This window comes from Plasmodium cynomolgi, chromosome 11 (genome assembly GCF_000321355.1).
Source record: "Plasmodium cynomolgi strain B DNA, chromosome 11, whole genome shotgun sequence".
NCBI lineage: Eukaryota > Apicomplexa > Aconoidasida > Haemosporida > Plasmodiidae > Plasmodium > Plasmodium cynomolgi.
In genome coordinates, this window is record NC_020404.1 from 299,227 (window position 1) to 318,064 (window position 18,838).

Genomic DNA, 18,838 nt, shown 5'->3' on the forward strand with positions numbered 1-18,838 from the left:
TTTTTTTGCTCAAATTGCTCACCTCATTCGGCAGGCAACCATGTTTTGCAAGTTTGTCGAATGGTGGGAAGGTTGAACAGGATATTTTCTGCATCCAAATGGAGGGGTGAAAAAGACACGTGTATCTACGGTTCAGGTGTACCACTATGGTATATGCAGTACTACACGCCTCTCATCCTAATGAGGGGCGAACAAATGGAGTATCTCTCCCAAGGGGGAAATTCTCCTTAACGGGTAAGACCTCTCCCCCTTGCGCTTACCTTAAGAGTCCTATACGAGTAAAATATATAATCGACACACCCCTTCTGCTTCCCATGAAATACGGTGAATGGAACATCACTTAGCGGTAAATTATTTTCCTCGTCATTCAGGTTGTCAATATGATCATATTTGTGGCAGGGCTTCTCAACTCTGTGCTCGTCCACGCTGTTGTATATACTTTCAAAATACAGGGGATAGTACAGTATAAAATCGTCGTCATGCTGATCAGTTGCTATTTTTGCTTCCTTCTGGGGATGGCGCTGCTCCGCGTTATCCTCGTTACCCTCCTCATGGTCCATCTCATCAAAACTGATGCATCCATGGTCCTTCTCCTCAGACACCTGCGCGCAGTTCTCATCGCATGTGTGTTCATTGCTCACCACTTCGCTACCCGAAAGTGTACTAGATTTTCTTCCGGAGTGTCCCCAATAAGAAAGACAGTCCTTCTTGCCTTCCTTAAATTTACTCATCAAATATTCATACGAATTGTAGTTCCTCAAATAGGTATCATTCCCATGGTGAAAAAAACAGTGACTCGTTAGATACCCCTCATCCAGTATTCTTTCATTTTTAAAAAAAGAAAATAGGGACTCCCTTTTCATATTGTCCACTATGCTGTTGTAATGGTCGTATTTTAAATCACTCAGAATATTCTCGTCAAACATTTTTTTAATTTCACTTCCCTTTTCGTAGCTACAAACGTAGAACTGCTTCTTGAACATGAGATACTGTCCTGAGATGTTTTTCATATTTATCTTCTTCAAATTTATGTATCTGTTAACTATGTAGTAGTAGAGAAGGCTATTAGGGGTTATGTTCAGGTCTCCACAGAAAATTACGGCAGGGCTCAGGAAGTCGCGGCTATCGGTTGGGTGGACTCTCCCTTGTGGTGAGCCCTCCCTCTTTTTTTTTTCCCCTGTCTCTTCCGCTTTGTTTCCCTTTTCTGCACGTCCTGGCTTGACCCCCTTCCCGCGCGCCCTCAAATAGTCCAGACACTTGTTCATCATGGCGACTAAGCGGTACGTCATGTAGCACAGCTGGTACAGCTTGACATCCCCCTTACAGGAGTCGAAAATCAGGTGCGTGTTGGAAACGATAACAATATCGTCAGCAGATTCGTCGGATCCAGGAGAGCCACTCACGTGATGGTCCCCCACCATTTGGTTACTACCATCACGGTCATCATTACTTACACTTCCATCATACCATTCCACCTTCTTCGAAAGTTTATTTTTCAAAGCGACAATTAACCCTACGTGCCATTTCTTCAAAAAGGCAGATTTATCATAAACAATTTCGTCAAAAAATAATAACTTAAAAACGTTGGTATTGTAAAAGATACATATTCCATCCTGGCAGGTTTCTTTTTCTTTTTAAAAATAATCCTTCATAGTTCAACACCTTCAGTTTCTCCTGCAGTTCGTTGAAATACGATTCTTCTATTTCTTGTAGGCATATAATGTCTGATAATTTTCTCCTTATACTTTGGAAAATAAATTCTTTCCTGTTAATCCACCTCATCACATTGGAACAGTTGTTCTCGTATTTGTAATCCACTAAGCTGTCCGCCAAAATGTTAAATGAAAAGACGGAAAATTCTTTAAATTTATATACAATTTTTTTTTCCCTTATATCCTTTCGACATTTTATCATTTCTGTGTTGTTAATTTCATCAGAAATGACATTTTTTTGTTTTGTTAGAACTTCTTTGGGATTTTCACTATGGGAACTTCTTTCCTCCTTCGCCCGGTTCACTTTTGAGTAACTTTTCGAACATGCATCATCCATCGTGTACTGGCTTTCATTTACATTGGGGTAGATTGCGCGATAGTTCTTGGGGCTCCCTCCACTACGGAGTGGGTAGCTACCGAGAAGGCCACCTTTTCTACAGGTATTCTTATCCCCTTGGCTGCTTCCTACTCCCCTAGTGTGGATGAACGCATTCCCTACCGGTTCATCTACCCCACTGTTACACTTCGAACTAATGTGTCGTTTTCTTCCCCCCCTGTGTGCAATTTTATCTAGGTTGTTTTTTCTCCCTATACATATACCATTCCTCATACCTGTAGATTTGAAAACAAGCTGCTCATCTTTTTTCAAGCTATTCAGTGCGAAGGTTCTTCTCCATAAGGAAAGCACTGCGCTGTTTTTTGCACAAAACATTAACCTACTGTCGTGATGGGCGTGATGGGCGTGATGGGCGTAATGGGCGTGATGGGCGTTAATCTGGTTATTCGCAATATTCACGAGGTTCTTTTTTCTTTTTTAAGTGTAAAGTTGGCTTCTCCCTTTTTCAAAAGCTTCTCCTCACACACGGGAAAAACACAAATGTGCAGCAAGCAGAGGGATAATTCGTGTAGAGAAAAAAATTTACCACCTTTACTTCGCTTACTACCTGTTCGTCTGCACACTCAGGTGTATACCTACGTGCAGGCACAGCATATAATAAATGATTGCATACACCCACATAGGCTACTATTCATTTCGCTGCGCTCTCTCCCAAGTTGTTAATTTTTGGGGGGCTACTCGGAAAGGCACGTTTCAGAAGAGGTGGGGCAACAAATAGCTGCTGCCCTTCAGTGAAGCCCAGCTTCGGGAGAGTTGGAAGAAATACAAACGATAGTTTCAACAGTTCGTCGTGAAACACAATATGCAGGGGTACTAATGCCAAGGTAGTAGAAAAGAGGAAGCTGGCACAACTTCGTTTAGTTTTCCCATTAATGATGATGTAGGTAAGTCCATAGAGGAATGCTTCACAAAAGGGAATTTTTATTTTTTTCACTTTTTTTTCTGCTTTTTTTTCTGCTTTTTTTTCTGCTTTTTTTTCTACTTTTTTTTCTCCTTTTTTTTCACTTTTTTTGCACTTTTTTTTTCGCTAACCCATTGTAAGCTTCAAACTTCTTTACCACGTGCGGACATAGCATTTTCCCCCAAACAGTTCCTCCCAGGGGCTTGCCGAACAGTGCGTATAACACTCTCTAGGCCACAGAGCCACACGTGCAAGCAAATACGCATCGCCCGCGTCATCCGCCCACGCGACAGCGCATTTTTCTCTCCCTCCCCAGGCGTCATCGCGTTCTCCCCATTTGTGGAAATATTTTTACCCACATTTTTTTTTTTAAATCTTTTCATATACATAGCTCCAATTTTCTAATTTGATGGTACATATATATGTACAGTTTTCACTTTTGTTCACTCCCTTCCCCTCGGGAAGTGTGCCTCATTTTTGTTCCGCTCCACCCCCGCGAGGCCCCCCCCGCCCAAACACATTTGCCTTGGCAACCTCGAGTGGGCATACACTTTCCGCGGGCTGCTAAACTCGACGCTCCAGGCGAGAAATTAACCTTTGTTTTGCAAAAAACGGATAAAGGGGAAAATAAAAAAAAGGAAACATATATATATATATATGTATATACATACGTACATATATAATATTCGACAGCTTGTCATTGTGCGCTTTTCTGGCTGCCCCTCGTGGGTACCCCCCGCCCGCTCGCCCGAACCTTCCAAATAAAGGCTAAATGCCGTCTGTACCAGTTTGCCCGAATAAAACACAAACCAGTTTTTTGTTTTAAATCGTCTCCCGTAGACATCGCCCCGTTTGAGCAACAATGGAAGGTCAGTTCGCAGGTGCACATAAGGTGGATAAATATCCTCTACCCACGTCTACGCTCGTGTGATGTGCGCGAGTGTTTAACATGGGTCACTCTCCCAATCGTGTGCACATCGCTCCGCATTCACGTCTACACGTATGCCCCCCTAACATCGCGTCTTCCTAACCCATGGAACCTCTACCCAACCCTGTTACAGACACCGAGTACGAACTGAGAGGCGTACTGGCTGGGCACAGCAAAGGAGTAAGGTGCATGTGTGTCATTAGTAACACCCATTTGGACGAATTAAAAGAATGCCAACTCAGCTTTGACTACATAGTTAGTGCCGACATGACTGGGACAATTATGGTGTGGAAAAGGAAGACTGACGAGGAAGCCCCTACTGGAGAAGAAACTCTACCCCCGGATGAAAACCCATACAACGATGTAGAAACCTTTCCACTTCATCTAAGTGATAATTACCAACTTTACAAAAAAATAGAAATACATGAAAGGTTCGTCTACGCAATGACACACAGTAAATACGTAGGCATAAGCGAGTTAAAGAAATGCAAAAATAATGTAGAGGACCATTTATATGTGTACAGCGGAGGGAGCGATAAAGGTGTCTACCTCTTTAACCTAAATGGGTACATCGAATTAATGCTACAAGGACATAAAAACAGTGTCTCAAGTATTGTGGAATATAGTAAGCATATTTTACTAAGTGCGGACTGGAACGGGGAAGTCATCATGTGGCAAATCGTCAAACTTGGTGACGAATCTGTGGAAGGTAAGAACTTGGAGAATCCCCCCCCAGCAGCGGTAGCAGTGGTAGCGGCGGTAGCGGCAACGCTGGTAAAGAAAAAAATACCCTCTGTGGAAACAAATACACATACAGAATAGTCAAAATTTTAAACAACCACAAATACGCCACGTACGTTAACTGCCTGAACGAATTTATTCTCACCATTTCGCAAAATAATATAGTTAATGTGTGGAATAGTCAGGGAGAAAAAACAGACGAAATTAAAAATATACACAATGATAGTGTGCGAGATATAGTACTATTCAATGGGCAGAAAAATGCCATTACCTTTTCGAATGATGAAACTATCAATATATATGACTCCAATTTTAATATATTAAAAATGTACAAAGGTCACCAAGGCTTTATTTTCTACGTGTGCGTAAATGAAAAGGAACAGATTATGTACAGCTGTGGTGACGACAAAAGTATCAAAGTGTGGTGCATCAAAGACATTTACGAGTTAATGGAAAAGTACGATACAGAGGGGGGTGCCATCTTAAATAAACTGCCACTAGTGAGTCAGGGGATGGACCCTGACCCTTCCTGCTTACAAACTATTTACCTAACGGATACTCTGTGGAGTGTCAAAGTGCTAAGCAATGGAGACCTCGCCTGCGCCTGTAATGATAGCTACATTAGGGTGTATACTAAAAAGAGGAACCACAAGCTGAGCGAAGAAGCAACGAAGGAGGTACTCGAAATGTGTAGTAAACGGAACAAGAAGGAAAATCCAAATGGAGAAAAAAACTCAAATTCTACCGGAGGGGAAATTAACTCAGAAAATATAATCAGTGTGGAAAATATAAAAAGCGTCGTAGGAAAAGAAGGAGAAGTTAAAATTTTCAAAAATAAAAATAAATATGAAGCGTACAAATATGAGAACAACGAGTGGGTACTCATAGGCGAAGTAGTAGACGATAGCACATCACAGAAAAAGTTTTACATCGGAGATAATTTGTTCAAACAGGGCTACTACGATGAAGTGGTCTCCATCGACACAGGTTACGGAAACATAAAACTACTTCCCTACAATGCTAGTGACAATGTGCACGTTATAGCGGAAATGTTTTGCAAAAGAGAAGGCCTCTCCGCCAGCCAAATAAAACCCATCGTCGATTTTATTAACCAGAATTATGCATCCAAGGGGGGGACATCCACCTCCTCTACATGCCCCACAAACAGTTCTTTTGCTACTCATAATGGTAGTACCCCTAATAGTGGGAAAAAATTCAACACAGTTTTGAACGTTTTCACTGTGGAAAAAGCTGCCCTAGATAAAATTTTCCAAAAAATACAAGAATTTAACTCTCAACAACCAAGTGAAGAAAAACAGAACAGTAAACTATCAAATGAACAACTGAATGCTCTATCAAATATTATTAACCTGTACAAAAAGAATATAAAAAATGTATACAACTTCAACACAGCAGATATTAACCTCATTATGACACTTTTCAATTGGTCCCCCACTTATATATTCCCCGTGATTGACCTCTTTAGGGTTCTCGTTTTAAATAAAAATTGTGATTTTTTATACAATAATAAGTACGCCTTCAATGCCTTTAAGCTCGTTTACGATTGCGTTGCTTATTATATATCCAATTCATCAAAGTTAAAAGAAAATGAGGAGAACAAACTGAATTCTTTGCTTCTCTGTTGCCTTCGTTTTTATTTAAATATGTTTAGTTTGTCCACCCCAAGATTTTATATGTACAAAAAGTTTAACTTCATCGCGAAACAGTTCGCAGAGATGAAGTCCACTAATTTTAACATTAACACATTGTGCATGAAAATATTTTTCAACTATGTGATAACGCTGAACGAAAATAATGATCAGGCGATGAGAAAATCAGTGTTCGAAGTTTTGCACTCGATTAAGCACAAGATAAATGATGTCGAATTGCTTTACACCTTTGCTCTTTGTTTCCACACATCCCACGAAATGAACACCAAGGAGACTAACGAAATTGTGAAAAAGTATGGCTCCCTTGATTTTATGAAGAACAAACTGGATTCTCTCCTCCCGCAAAAAAATGAGCAGAATGAGAAGGTGTTCAAGAACGTGGGATCCATTTTGGAGGACCTCTCGGCGTAGCGCAGGGCGGGGCACTCCTCCAGCTGCAGTGTCAGCAGAGTGTCAGCAGAGTGTCAGCAGAGTAGCAGCAGTGATGTTAGGCGTGCCTGCCAAAAAAGGCACTGCCCATTTCGAAGCGCTTTGCAAAATGCCCACCCGTCAGTGTGCCAATGTGTGTCAGCGGATACTTTGTACATTTTACACCTTCTTCTTGTGGCTTCGTCACCTTTTTTTTTTTTTTTTGCACTCGTCCGCTGCGCACACGTATGTGTAATCGCCCATTTTGGCATTTCCCCATCCACCCCCACCTGTGTAATCCCAACTCTTTTTCCCTTTATCATCCCCCAAAAGGATAGTTCACACATACAACTGTTGCCGCACAAAGTGCACATTTATTTGTCCCGCTTTTTCCCCCTAAAATAGCCTTTTTTTTTTTTTTATGGCCCCCTCAAATGTGTAGCGGTATAATCCAAGGGCTGGTAGTTTCGCGAACGGATTGGAGACTCTACTTCCACCGTCTACACAAATGGAGAGAAGAATGTGCAGCGTGGCCAACATTTTATTTTATTTTATTTTATTTTTTTTTTTTTCCGCTTCTTCCCCGCCAACGTTGCTAATTTATGCGATACACTATTTCGGCCTTCTTGTTCTTCTTCTCATCCTTTAGAAGCCTGAAAAGGGGAAAAACGACCCGAAGGAGAAATGCACGAAAATGATAGTATACAATTGGCACGCCACATGGGTGTGACGTGATTTAGTAGGAACGAAGCTAGATGGGCATTTTACGTAACACAAAAATTGTGTTTCCGCCCCGCCGCGTCAGTGGACAGTAATGCCCCTTTCGAGTCGCATTATGAGCCATTACTCATATTCCTGCAGGGAGGAAATTCTGAACACAATTTCGTTTAAAAATTTGGCATTCGGCATAAAAAGGAAATAATAAATGATGTAAATCCCTGTACGCCGAAAAAGCAAATTATTCATAACAATCAAATCGTTGAAATGAGACGTGTCTGTGTAAATCTGTTCGTATATATTATTTTTGTAGTTTTCCTCATTCTTATAATAGTTAACCTTATGTAAATTTTGGCTAGTTAAGTCCACTTGGTAGTTACACGATAGGTAATTAAAAAAGTCGTACAATCCATAGGACACGTTATTGGTATATTTGTACACATCAAGATAGATAGTAATACTTATATTTTTCAAGTGAGTAAAATATTTTTCAAAATCTTCTTTTATTTCTGCCCCTTTTTTTATGTTAACTTGTTCTGTTCTTTTATATTTTTCTTTATCAGCATAGCAGTCCACATTTTCATACGTAGCGTATACTGCCTTTCTTTCTTTTATTAAGTTTCTAGCACTTCCTCTCTTTACCTTTACGATTTCTCCTTTTTCTCCCACTTGACTTATGTTGTTTAGTAGAACGATGTACGTGTATTTATTTTCTACAGCTGCTATGTACGTTTTTCTCTTTATAGTGTACTTGTTATAATTTAGGTATGTGCTCATGCGTGCCCTTTGTGGGTTGAACACGCTGCTTATTCTGAGCATTCTTCAGGGGGGGTGGTCGTCGTGGTGGTGGTGCTGGTCGTGGTGGTGCTGCTGATCGTGGTGGTACTGCTGATCGTGGTGGTGATTTGGGTTCCTCACATGACCATGGTTAAGCGGCCGTTCTCGACGGGCCCCTGCTTCGTCCTGCTTTACCCTGCTTCGTCCTGCTTTACCCTGCTTCGTACTTCTTCGTCCTGCTTTACCCTGCTTCGTACTTCTTCGTCCTGCTTTACCCTGCTTCGTACTTCTTCGTCCTGCTTCCTCCTGCTTCGCCTTGGTTAGGCTTCTCAAAGGGGGTTATCAACTTAGTGGCACCGCATCTACGCATGCCTATGCTCAAGTCGCTCTTTATTCTTCTAATTTTATTATTCCCACGAACGCGAGCAGAGTCCCTTTTTTTTAGTAGCCCGCAAGCGGCTCTTTTCCCCATTCGCCTGCGTCAAAAGAGTGTGACAATCATCGCTATCACTTTTGCACAGTGTGGAGAAAATATATTCGCGCTCCATTTTAGCGGGTCAAAATTGTGCCTCCTACCCGGCCAAATTTACCCCTTTTTTTTTTTTTTTTTCACATGCTGGTATGTGGCACATCTCTGTGCAAGGCGCACTACACGTCGAGAGAGGTCTCTCCGACCCTTCTTGAACATGCACATACACGTTTGCTTAAACGAGAGAGTGTGGAGAAGCGCTATTGAATTATATAAACGGCTCCCTTTTTACCGCCTCGCAAAAACATCACCCCTTACCCTTTTCTTACAGAACGGCGCTGCGCGACTAAGTGCTTCTTTCACTTGGCTATTTTTTGGACCAAACTGTTTAACGCGCTCAAATGTGAGAAGTAGCTGTATCCCCTCGTTACAGCCGCTACGAGAACTACGGCTGACACCAAGACCAGCGCCATCGTCGCTGCCACTTCTCCATCGCCTGCTCGCTCGGCCAAGCAACCTGCCTCAGAACCAAGCGCCTTCACAAAATGAGAAAGAGGCCCCTCTCCCATTTTGAGCTGCCCAACGACAAATGGAACTTAGTAAATTTTATATTAAAAAGGAGAGAGACTCTCCATTTTGGCGCTCGTTCGGAGAGGTTTCTCCCCATTTAGCCACACGTCCCTGCAACTCGCTTCTTAACACATGGCTTCTTAACGCATCGCTTCTTAACACATGGCTTCTTAACGCATCGCTTCTTAACACATCGCTTCCTAACACATCGCTTCTTAACACATCGCTTCTTAACACATCGCTTCTTAACACATCGCTTCCTAATACGCCACTTCCTAACACGGCGCCTCCCCCCGCCGCAGGTAGACGACAGCCTGCTGTACCGAATCGTCAAAGACGCGGAAGACAAAATTTACAAGAAGATTTTCTCGTTCGACCTGGACAACACCCTAATCCTGTCCCGCTCCTTCTTCAAGCCAGCGCAAAACGAGCACGACTACATTTTTTACGCTGACGTAATCGATTTTCTAAAAAAAAAAAAACAGAAAATTACAAAATCATTATTTTCTCCAACCAAAAAGGAGTAAGCACCGGAAAAATAAGTCTTCTAAATATAGTCAACCGGGTAGATGACGTCATCGACAAAATAGGGATCCCCTTGGAGTGTTACTTGGCACTAAAAAATGACAAGTACAGGAAGCCAAGAATTGGCATGTATAACTTTGCCATGCAAAATAATAAAGCCCAAATTGATGAAATCATTTATGTAGGGGATAATGCCAACCGAATTTATGATGACCATTTCAAGACAAAATTTATTAATCACCTCAAGTGTGTGTATTCTCAAAATAAGGTGAATATCAATATAGGCGAAATTGCAAAGAGGTTGAAAAAGGACTACACAGACACAGATTTGAAGTTTGCCCTGAATATAAATGCCACATTTTACACCCCCGAGGAGCTGTTCCTGAACATAAAAAATAATTTATCAGCCGAGTTTCCCTTCAACCCGTGTAGCTTGCTCAAAAATGTAGATAACAAACCAAATGAGCAGGACGCTCAAAGTGACTTGCGCCGCTTGGTTCGACCGGATCTGCACCTGGGGGGGGAACAACATGAAGCCGCCCCCCAACAAAGTGGCACACAAAATGGAACGAAAAATGAAGCTGCCTCTCCACAAAATGAAGCAGCCTCTCCACAAAATGAAGCAGCCTCTCCACAAAATGAAGCCGCCCCTCCACAAAATGAAGCCGCCCCTCCACAAAATGAAGCCGCCCCCCCACAAAATAATCTGCAACACTCCCCGCCGCGGGGTGAACAATATTTGGTGCTGCTAATTGGCCCCCCAGGGTGCGGAAAAACATCCCTTTGCAAAAACTACTTTGCAGATTTTGTTAACATAAATTTAGAGGAACTGAAAACAAAAAATAAACATATAGATATGATCAGACAAACTATTACAAGCGGGAAAAATGTCATAATGGACAACGCAAATATGTACGTAAAAAACAGGCTAATTTATATCACGGAGGCCAAAAAAATAAATCCCAACTTAAGGGTTAGCGCCATTTTCTTTCAATACTCCAAAGAGTTGGTTTTTCACTTGAACAACTTCAAAATGATTACTGATGAGGAAAATATAATGCACGAAGTTCCGACCATTGCCATTCACTCCTTTTATAAATATGTGCAAGTTCCCTCCGAAAGTGAAAACTTCGACCGAGTCGTAACTCTGCATGATGAGCACTTTGTGCCATCCGATTTGCAGAACGAGGAGCGCCGAAAGTTATTTTTTTCGTACTTGTACTAACTATCGGGGTGGCCACGGAGCAAAGGGCCGGGCGCGCATTATGCGTGGGGTGTATCGCTTCTACATCGCCGCCTCTAGTTGCGGTCCCTCCAGATTGTTCATTTTTTTTTTTAGCATACTTTTGGCAAATTTGTTAACCACGAAGTTTAAGTTGTGACTGCTGCTGTTACTTCCCTTCCCATCCATTGCCTGCACCGGATTCCTCAAGTGGTCAATCAGCAGGTTGATGAATTTATCCTCGGTGATACCTAAAAGGGAGGGAAACGTGTCGGAAGGAAAATAATTAATCGGAGTGGAGACTTCTTTCGGAGTTCTTCGCCATGGAAACGAAGAGATGGCAACTCCCTCACGCGGTGACTATAACGTGTGGCAATCCCCTCACCCGATGACTCTAACACGTGGGAATCCCCTCACGCGGTGACTCTAACACGTGGACACCGCCTCACAACTCACCCAAGCTGTCCGCGATGGCCCTCCCCCCGTGAAAAATCACGAACGTCACGGGCAGGAAAAACGACGGCACGTCTTCGTAAGCCTCCCGTCCGGCCTTCATATCAACCGACTTCTTAAAAAGCGTGCACAACTTGTAACCGAAATGCAGGGAAGCCTCCGTTGCGCCATTTGCAACTTTCTGTAGTGATTCGTAGTACCTAAATAGGTACACATCCATTCCGCTAATTAAGTAGTAACACGATAGAGCGATTAAATAAATGAGCGTCCGGTTAATCAGGTTTTTTATCATCTGCGTGCACTCGTATGTCGGTACACACTGAACTATTTTTTCGTTAAAATAAACGCATAACTGGTCGAAGAGGGAAAACACATCAGGTGTACCCAGGGCGCTATAATTATTTTTAAAGTACCAAATAGATTTTTTCTCAAATGGCTCAAAGCATTCGTAAATACACGAATTAACAACATTGTTCAGCTCACATAATCCTTTTTCTAATTCGATTAAATCGAAATAATTTTCTTTTTTTCTGTTTTCCTTCTGCTTAATGAAAAAGGGCGTAATTTCGTAATTCCCGTCATCATCACTAATGTTATACGAATCGTTCAATTGAAACGAGTTAAGTTTCGCATCACTGAAGAGGCTAATTTGGAAAGTCGCCACGTTTTTTTCAGCGCACTTGCTCATTTGTTCGGTCCCATTTGGACAGGAGCCATTGAGTTGATCTGCTCTACACGATATGCCGCTTTCCTCCTTATGGTCCTTCCTTTCAAACGACATGTTCATTTCTGCGTGTTTTTTTTTCGTCTTTTCTTTTTTCTCTCCGTGATTTTCCCACTCGATAAAATCGTCATTTACGCCATCATCAGGGGATAGCACAACATCTCCGAAATAATTATTTAAATGGTCTTGTGAGTTGAAAAATTCCTCAACTGATTCGTCAAAGCAGAGGGTGATTAAATCCTTCCCTGAGGAGTCCCTCTTTGGGGGGTAGTTCCCCACCCGGGGGTCATCAACCTCTAGCGATACCAAACTGTCCGCAAAAAGGTTCACCTCACCAGGCGCTTCAAACGACGCTCCCTCCCCATAACGGAAGCTCCTCCCCCGATAAGTATCCATTTTTATCCGCACAATTTTTCTCTTCAATTTGGCCAAACAACAAATTAAGTATCGCAGAAGCTGTCTGCTAATAAGAAAAAGCTCCAAATTGTATTTCAACTTTTTCGGAACATAATCGATCGTTACAAATTTATTTTGCATATCCATTTCGATCAGCACATTAACATTTTGCTTTAAGTTATTTAAATTGTTACTGAGGAGAAGGAGAGAATTATTGCAAGAGACGGTAATTTTTCGAAAAATGTGTGGATAATAAACGTGCGTAAAAAGTTCTTTAAAAAATGCCTGTACATAATTTTTAATATCAAAAATGGTGGGGAAGTTGTAATAATTTTCGTACTCCATGGAACTTCTTATATTTCCTTTCTGGAATAGAAGTTCCACTAGGTTGATCAGTTTGTTCATCGAAGTGAAAGTTATTTCTTCGTATTCTCTACTGAACAAATTTAAAAGGACATCTTTTTTTTCGTGTCCTTTCATATCGACCTTCTTCTGGACAATGTGCACAAATTCTCCTATTAAATTTAGGACAAATAGCATGTCTTCCTTCATCACCAGCTGGTTTATTTTGTTTCTTATTAGTAAGTTAACATAGGGCAGATAAAATTCTGTGTACACATGTACAGTGTTGCATTTGTGTGTGTCCTTATCCCATGTATTGAAATCACTGTTGTTATTATCACCTGTTTTTTTTTCCCCTTTCCATTTTTCCATCCGAATTTCTTCCTCCATGTTGTAATTCTCCTTAATAATTTCATTCAAGTAGTTCATCTGATCGATACCATTTTTACAATTCTGTAGAATTGCGTATAAATATGTTTTTCCGTTTTTTCCCCCATTTTTTATTTTCAAAATGTGGACATTGGCTTCCTCAATTTTGTTGTTTATTATTTTTTTTAAACACTCCTTTTCGGCATGTACATTTTTAAAAGCATTTAAACAATGCTTTACTTTTCTCTCATGATTCTCGTCCTTAAAAAAATCGGCCGATAAATACTGCACGAACAAACTTATTATGCTATCCTCATACGCCTTAATCTTTTTTTCCTCTAGCGCTACAATGCATATATTTTGCACACTATGCTGGGAAATGAACCGTTTTATACTGCTTATCCGTTTTAAATAACTCTCCAGGGTATCAAAGTCAGGGGTGGTCAGTAGATTGGGGTACTTCCTATCCTTGCCACTCCTATGGAGGGTACTTTGACGCAGGTCATGTACATCGAATGGTTCTCCCTTGGAGACACTCAGGTCAATTACATCCGTTGGAAAGACACCCAAAATGTTGTTCTCTTTCATTTCATCACACAGTTTTTTTATCTCCACATGGATAACTTGGTATAATTTTAAAACTTTCTCAATTTCGATTAAACACCTTTTCTCGATAATTAAAGACAGAACTTTGTTCTTTTTCTCCCTCAGCAATTCGTAACTTGTTTTATATTTCCTCGATACATCCTCTAAATCGTCAGAGTTCCATTTTTTTAATTTCCTCGCATTACTCATTTGGTCAATATATTTGTAAAAGTACTCATACTTCTCCTTAGCTATATCGTTGATAAAATTGTTTAGTGTGTTTATTTTATCATTTACAAAATCGATAGTGTTGTTTATTTTTTTTTCACTAGAAACATCTTTTAGGATGTCTTTCAGTTCTAGCTGGAAAATATCGTTGATGATTTCGTTCCTTTTTTTATGCCCTTCTTCTCTGCTGTTTAGGGAGTCCCCCTTTGGGGGGTGGGACACACTGCCCTGTTTCGGCTCCCCCAGTAGCATTATATGTGTATGTCGCTTTACGTGCTCATTCGTTCTCCTCCCTTCCTTGCCTCTCTTTCCTTTTTCCCAAGGCAGCGTATACTTCTTCCAGCTTCTCCTTTTTAATTACTTCCCCCTTTGGTAATTTTCCGCGGAGGGAACAACTTGGGGCCCCAAAACAACGCTGCCTCCGATGCGCAAACTCAGCCGTGGAAAGATCGAACACACGTTTTTGTAACGCACCGTGCCGTTGGTTTATGCGAAGGAAAGTTACACTGCAGAGGCTGCAATCCAGGAGAGACCAATTCGTTTAAAATGACACACGTGGGAAAGTTCGCCAGTGCGTGCTGGCCTATTCGCTTATGTATACAATACGGATGTATGACCACGAGCGCGCGTGTATAGCCTTTTTTGTGGGCTAAACCCCACCGGGGGGATTCTCAAAACGGAAAAAAAAATAAAACAAAAAAAAGGGAAAAATGGTGAAGAAGTTGCCACAAGGGTCAAATTCTTTTCCTAAAAAAAAAAAAAAAAAAACTGCTCCACTGGGAGTATTCACCTATCGATGCATGGGCAGCATGAAATTTTCTTCCCAAGCTATGCCTTCCTCGCTTCTATAATTTCCACCCCTCCCTCGATTCGCTTAAAAAATGAGCAATAAGCTAGCAGCCCATTCTGTTGTACTCATAATGTACAAAAGTAGTATCGCCATAGCGCAGCTTCGTACATTTACATGTACATGTAAAAAATTGCGCCAATGCGGCATATGGAGGATCCCTTTGACAGGCGCGCAAAACTGATGACTCTCCTTCGGGTTACTCCTCCAAACTTACTGAAAAAAACAAATCCTTCTTCCAATACGAAAGGTGCCTACACATGGAGCCATTCTTCCCCCCATATTTCATTTCTTCCCACAGAAAGTAGGCTGAATTAAACAGTACACAATTTGGGTACAGGTTAAAGGTGACTCTTCTTTTCCCCCCAATAGAATTACCTCCCCTGAATTCGTGCGAAGCGTGTAAATCGTTGGTGAGGACAAAGTCTCCATGCTTAGCCACGTAAAAGCACACATTCTCGTACGCCATGAGGTAATAAATATCCATGACATAATTTAATAAAATAAAAATGCGCGTAATTTCTGTTCTACGTTTTATCTGTTCACCTGTGTAGTAGTACATTAACAGCCTTTTTAGCTCTCTGAAGAAGCGATTACATAATAGCTGTAGTAAGATGTGAGAATTGCTCCCTTTGCCATCCCTCCTCGGGGGAATGTTTTCAATGAAGTACTTTAGCAGCTTGTGTGAAAAGGGAAAGTGCAGAATGGACCTCCCCCTCAGCTTATTTTTAGTGTTCTCATCGCTTACTGGCTCGAAGTGGATGGTGTTTCCCCCGAGTGTTTCTGAGTTGGCTTCATCCGCGTCTATGTCTGCGTCTGCTTCTTCCGCTGCTTCTGCGGCTTCTCCTGCTTCTGCTTCTTCCGCCTCTTCTTCTGCTACCGCTACCGCCGCTACATGGCGTCCGCGCCGGTGAAGCGGCTTAAAATTTAGCACAAGCGCGAAGGCCACGTCAGGGTATACGTAAGTAGCCCCGCTGTGGTACGAACACATGCCTGACCGGGTCATATACTTTTTAAAATATTCCCAGTCCGACTTTATGCTATTTATAATGGTGAACGGTTGCATATACATATCCATGTCCATGAGGCTAAGCACATCTTTTAAAATTTTTCTGTTCCTTCGATGCTTCCTATCGAGTGGCGGTAACAATGCTTCTTTTTGTTTATGCCTCTCTGATTTTGTTTTGCCCGAATCACCATAATGGGAAATTACCTCCCCCTCTCGCCTCTTACTTTCAAATAGATCGACCAATGAGTTAATTATAACTCCACGAGTGAAGTAGCAGATGTGATTTGCCCCTATCTTACCCCTCCTGTAAAAATCGTAGCTTCTTTTCCTCAGTTTGTAATGGATAACAGCGTAAAAAAGGTACTTGAGGAGGGAAGCCATTTTATGCTCCCGTAGGGATCGAAAGGGAGTACCCCGATAATTCATCTTTAGCAAATTAGTAAAAACGTATACACATGATGGGACACAGATATTGTAATGGGAGAGGTTGTTGTCCTTTCGAATCACTTCAATCTGTTTTACGTAAACAAATTTGTATATATTAAGCCTGCTGACCTTCACACAGTTTTGTTTTTCTTTCCCTTGAGGGCAATAAAAATGGTAGAAGCAAAACTTGATAAATAAAAAACAAATGTCGAAATTTTCCTTCATTTTTTACATATATTCGATTTTGGTTTTTGTAAATGTATTCGTCATAGAATGTTTTAAAAAAGTTCGCTACCTCCCGTCTTTCTTCCAATAAAAAGGAAAGATCCCTCGTCTCTTCCAATTTTTTGTTTTCCCTCCCATAAGTACAATCACACCAATGAGGGTCATTACTTTCTGCATGTTTGGCACCCCCGATATTATTTTGAACCTCCTGCTGCTTCCTCTCATTATTGAGCTTACGTTCCTTCTTGTGCCTATCCCCCCTGAGTCGTAATTTCTTTTCCGAAAGATACTTAAAAATTATATCACTTTTTTGGTTGCACTTTTTAGTTATTGTTTTTGCCCTTCTTTTACAAGCTTTCCACCTTTCAATGACACATTTTTTTAAAAGGTGGTAGATATCGTCTAGGGGGAGAGTAGCCCCATCACTGTCACTCCAATTTGTGTTACCTTTACTGTGATTATTCCTTCTCCTAAAAGCAAAATTGATGATCTCTAGATTGTGACTCAAATTAAAATATATGTGGAACCTTTTGCTGAGCTTCTCAAAATCGAATGCTCGGCTAGCCACAAAAAGGACGTCCTTCCTATCATAGTTATTTAAATCTTTTATAATGTTTAAATAGTCAAAAGTGTTCATAATATGTTCCTCATTTATCGTGATGAATAAATTTTTTTTCTTTCTAAAAAGTGACTTACGCGGGTTGGAGTTTGCCCTTTTAAATGTACACTTAGTTGTATTCAGAGCCCTATAGAGAAATGCCCTACCACTGGGATCTTCCTTTCTCTCTTCGCTGACGTCAATGTTGATTATTTTTTCTCCTCTCCTTCTGTTCCTTTTCCCCATTAGAATTCTATACATGCGCACAGTAGACTTCACCAAAAGGAAGGACCTCCTCAAATTGATGAAATAACTTATGTACTTTGTTTCCTTAATTCGTAGGAGCGCGCCTTCTACGATATTGATGACGGTGCTGGAGTTGGCTCCGTCCTTCTTGGGATAGCTCCTGGGCCAGTTCGTTCCCCGCTTCGCTCCCCCCTTCGTGCGCTCCGCCAGGTACACCCCATTTCCGCTTCCCCCCCCGCACGCGCACGGACTGCCGCCGTCCGCTGCCCCACTCGCCGCGTCGCTCCCCACCCCTAGATAATCACACATCTCGCAGTACGCCCTTATTTTGCGAAACAAATCATCGCCATACTCACAAAAGTTTATCTTCAAGTAGTCAAAATGGTCAGTCCTTAAGCCTTCCCCTAAACCGAACTCGTAATTAATAAACTGCAAATCATCTCGAGTTAAAAAAATTGAAGCTTGACATACATCCGTGTCTAAAAAATTTTTTTTAAACTTTTTTTTCAGCGCATCGTAATTTCTATTTGTCAGTTTGGAGAAAATAATGGGGACGTAGGACAGAAGTTCCAACCTGTTGTAATTCCACACGATTTGTTTGTTCCTCCGCGGGGTGCTGGGGTTGCAGTCTCCACCGCCGCTGCCGCCGCCGCTGCCGCCACCGCTGCTGCCACCACTGCTGCCACCTCTACCGCCACTACCATCGGTGCGTCCCGATTTAAAGCTCTCCACGCAGCTTATACAATTCAAGAAGGTGGTCTTTCCGCTATCCTTATCCCCACATAGTAGTATGTCCATGAACCTTATGTCATTCACAATGTTCGTAGTTACCCTGTTCGCTGTCACCCTGTTCGAGGTTACCCTGTTCGCAGTTCCCCTGTTCGCGCCGCTTCTCCCTCTCCCTTCCCTTTTGGTGCCCTTTTTGCTTCTCCCCCCAGGGGAAAATATATTTAGTTGGCGAAGCACCCCCCCTTTTTTCTCGCACACCTTTAGTACGTTACTATCTATATCTAAAAATTCTTCGTCATACTTTTCGTCATTTTTATAGGTATATATTTCCTCATGATAACCGCCTTCACGCTTCCTCCTTTTTGTGTTCATTTAAAGAAAACGAATTGACTAATCTGTTGGTACCACCAACTTGGATACCGCAGTTGCTAACGCGATGTCAACATGCGAGGATTCTCTATCAGTATGTGGACGCGCAGTATGGCTCATCCTAACTCTACCCCCTTCAGCATTAGGGGAGTGGAAAAAATATCACTTCGAAGTGGTACTTTTTTTTTTTTTTTTTACTATATCCACGTGGAGTGATACTATATTTTTTTTTTTTTTTTTTTTTTTTTTTACATG

General features: G+C 41.5%; 6 protein-coding genes across 6 annotated transcripts; 2 read left to right on the forward strand and 4 right to left on the reverse strand.

The window, feature by feature from the left end:
* Positions 1-227: 227 nt before the first annotated feature.
* PCYB_111710 (endonuclease/exonuclease/phosphatase domain containing protein) lies at positions 228-2,424 on the reverse strand (the record flags this gene model as incomplete). The annotated part of the gene is made up of 2 exons (XM_004223049.1): positions 228-1,574; positions 1,663-2,424. 2 exons carry the CDS (start codon positions 2,422-2,424, stop codon positions 228-230), a joined length of 2,109 nt encoding a protein of 702 aa, XP_004223097.1.
* A 1,647-nt stretch (positions 2,425-4,071) lies between these two features.
* On the forward strand, positions 4,072-6,760 carry PCYB_111720 (hypothetical protein; the record flags this gene model as incomplete). Its single annotated transcript, XM_004223050.1, has 2 exons — positions 4,072-4,647; positions 4,845-6,760. Coding segments are annotated over 2 exons (2,490 nt in total), but the record flags the coding sequence as incomplete, so codon positions are not given.
* A 592-nt stretch (positions 6,761-7,352) lies between these two features.
* Positions 7,353-8,293, reverse strand: PCYB_111730 (ribosomal protein L9; the record flags this gene model as incomplete). Its single annotated transcript, XM_004223051.1, has 2 exons — positions 7,353-7,410; positions 7,605-8,293. 2 exons carry the CDS (start codon positions 8,291-8,293, stop codon positions 7,353-7,355), a joined length of 747 nt encoding a protein of 248 aa, XP_004223099.1.
* A 972-nt stretch (positions 8,294-9,265) lies between these two features.
* On the forward strand, positions 9,266-11,040 carry PCYB_111740 (bifunctional polynucleotide phosphatase/kinase; the record flags this gene model as incomplete). The annotated part of the gene is made up of 4 exons (XM_004223052.1): positions 9,266-9,319; positions 9,593-9,817; positions 9,958-10,294; positions 10,619-11,040. Exons 3-4 carry the CDS (start codon positions 9,958-9,960, stop codon positions 11,038-11,040), a joined length of 759 nt encoding a protein of 252 aa, XP_004223100.1. The 5' UTR covers positions 9,266-9,319; positions 9,593-9,817.
* A 60-nt stretch (positions 11,041-11,100) lies between these two features.
* On the reverse strand, positions 11,101-14,386 carry PCYB_111750 (hypothetical protein; the record flags this gene model as incomplete). The annotated part of the gene is made up of 2 exons (XM_004223053.1): positions 11,101-11,288; positions 11,494-14,386. The coding sequence occupies 2 exons, from the start codon at positions 14,384-14,386 to the stop codon at positions 11,101-11,103; spliced, it is 3,081 nt and encodes a 1,026-aa protein (XP_004223101.1).
* A 794-nt stretch (positions 14,387-15,180) lies between these two features.
* Positions 15,181-18,586, reverse strand: PCYB_111760 (hypothetical protein; the record flags this gene model as incomplete). The annotated part of the gene is made up of 3 exons (XM_004223054.1): positions 15,181-16,602; positions 16,649-17,964; positions 18,178-18,586. The coding sequence occupies 3 exons, from the start codon at positions 18,584-18,586 to the stop codon at positions 15,181-15,183; spliced, it is 3,147 nt and encodes a 1,048-aa protein (XP_004223102.1).
* Between the last annotated feature and the right edge of the window lie 252 nt (positions 18,587-18,838).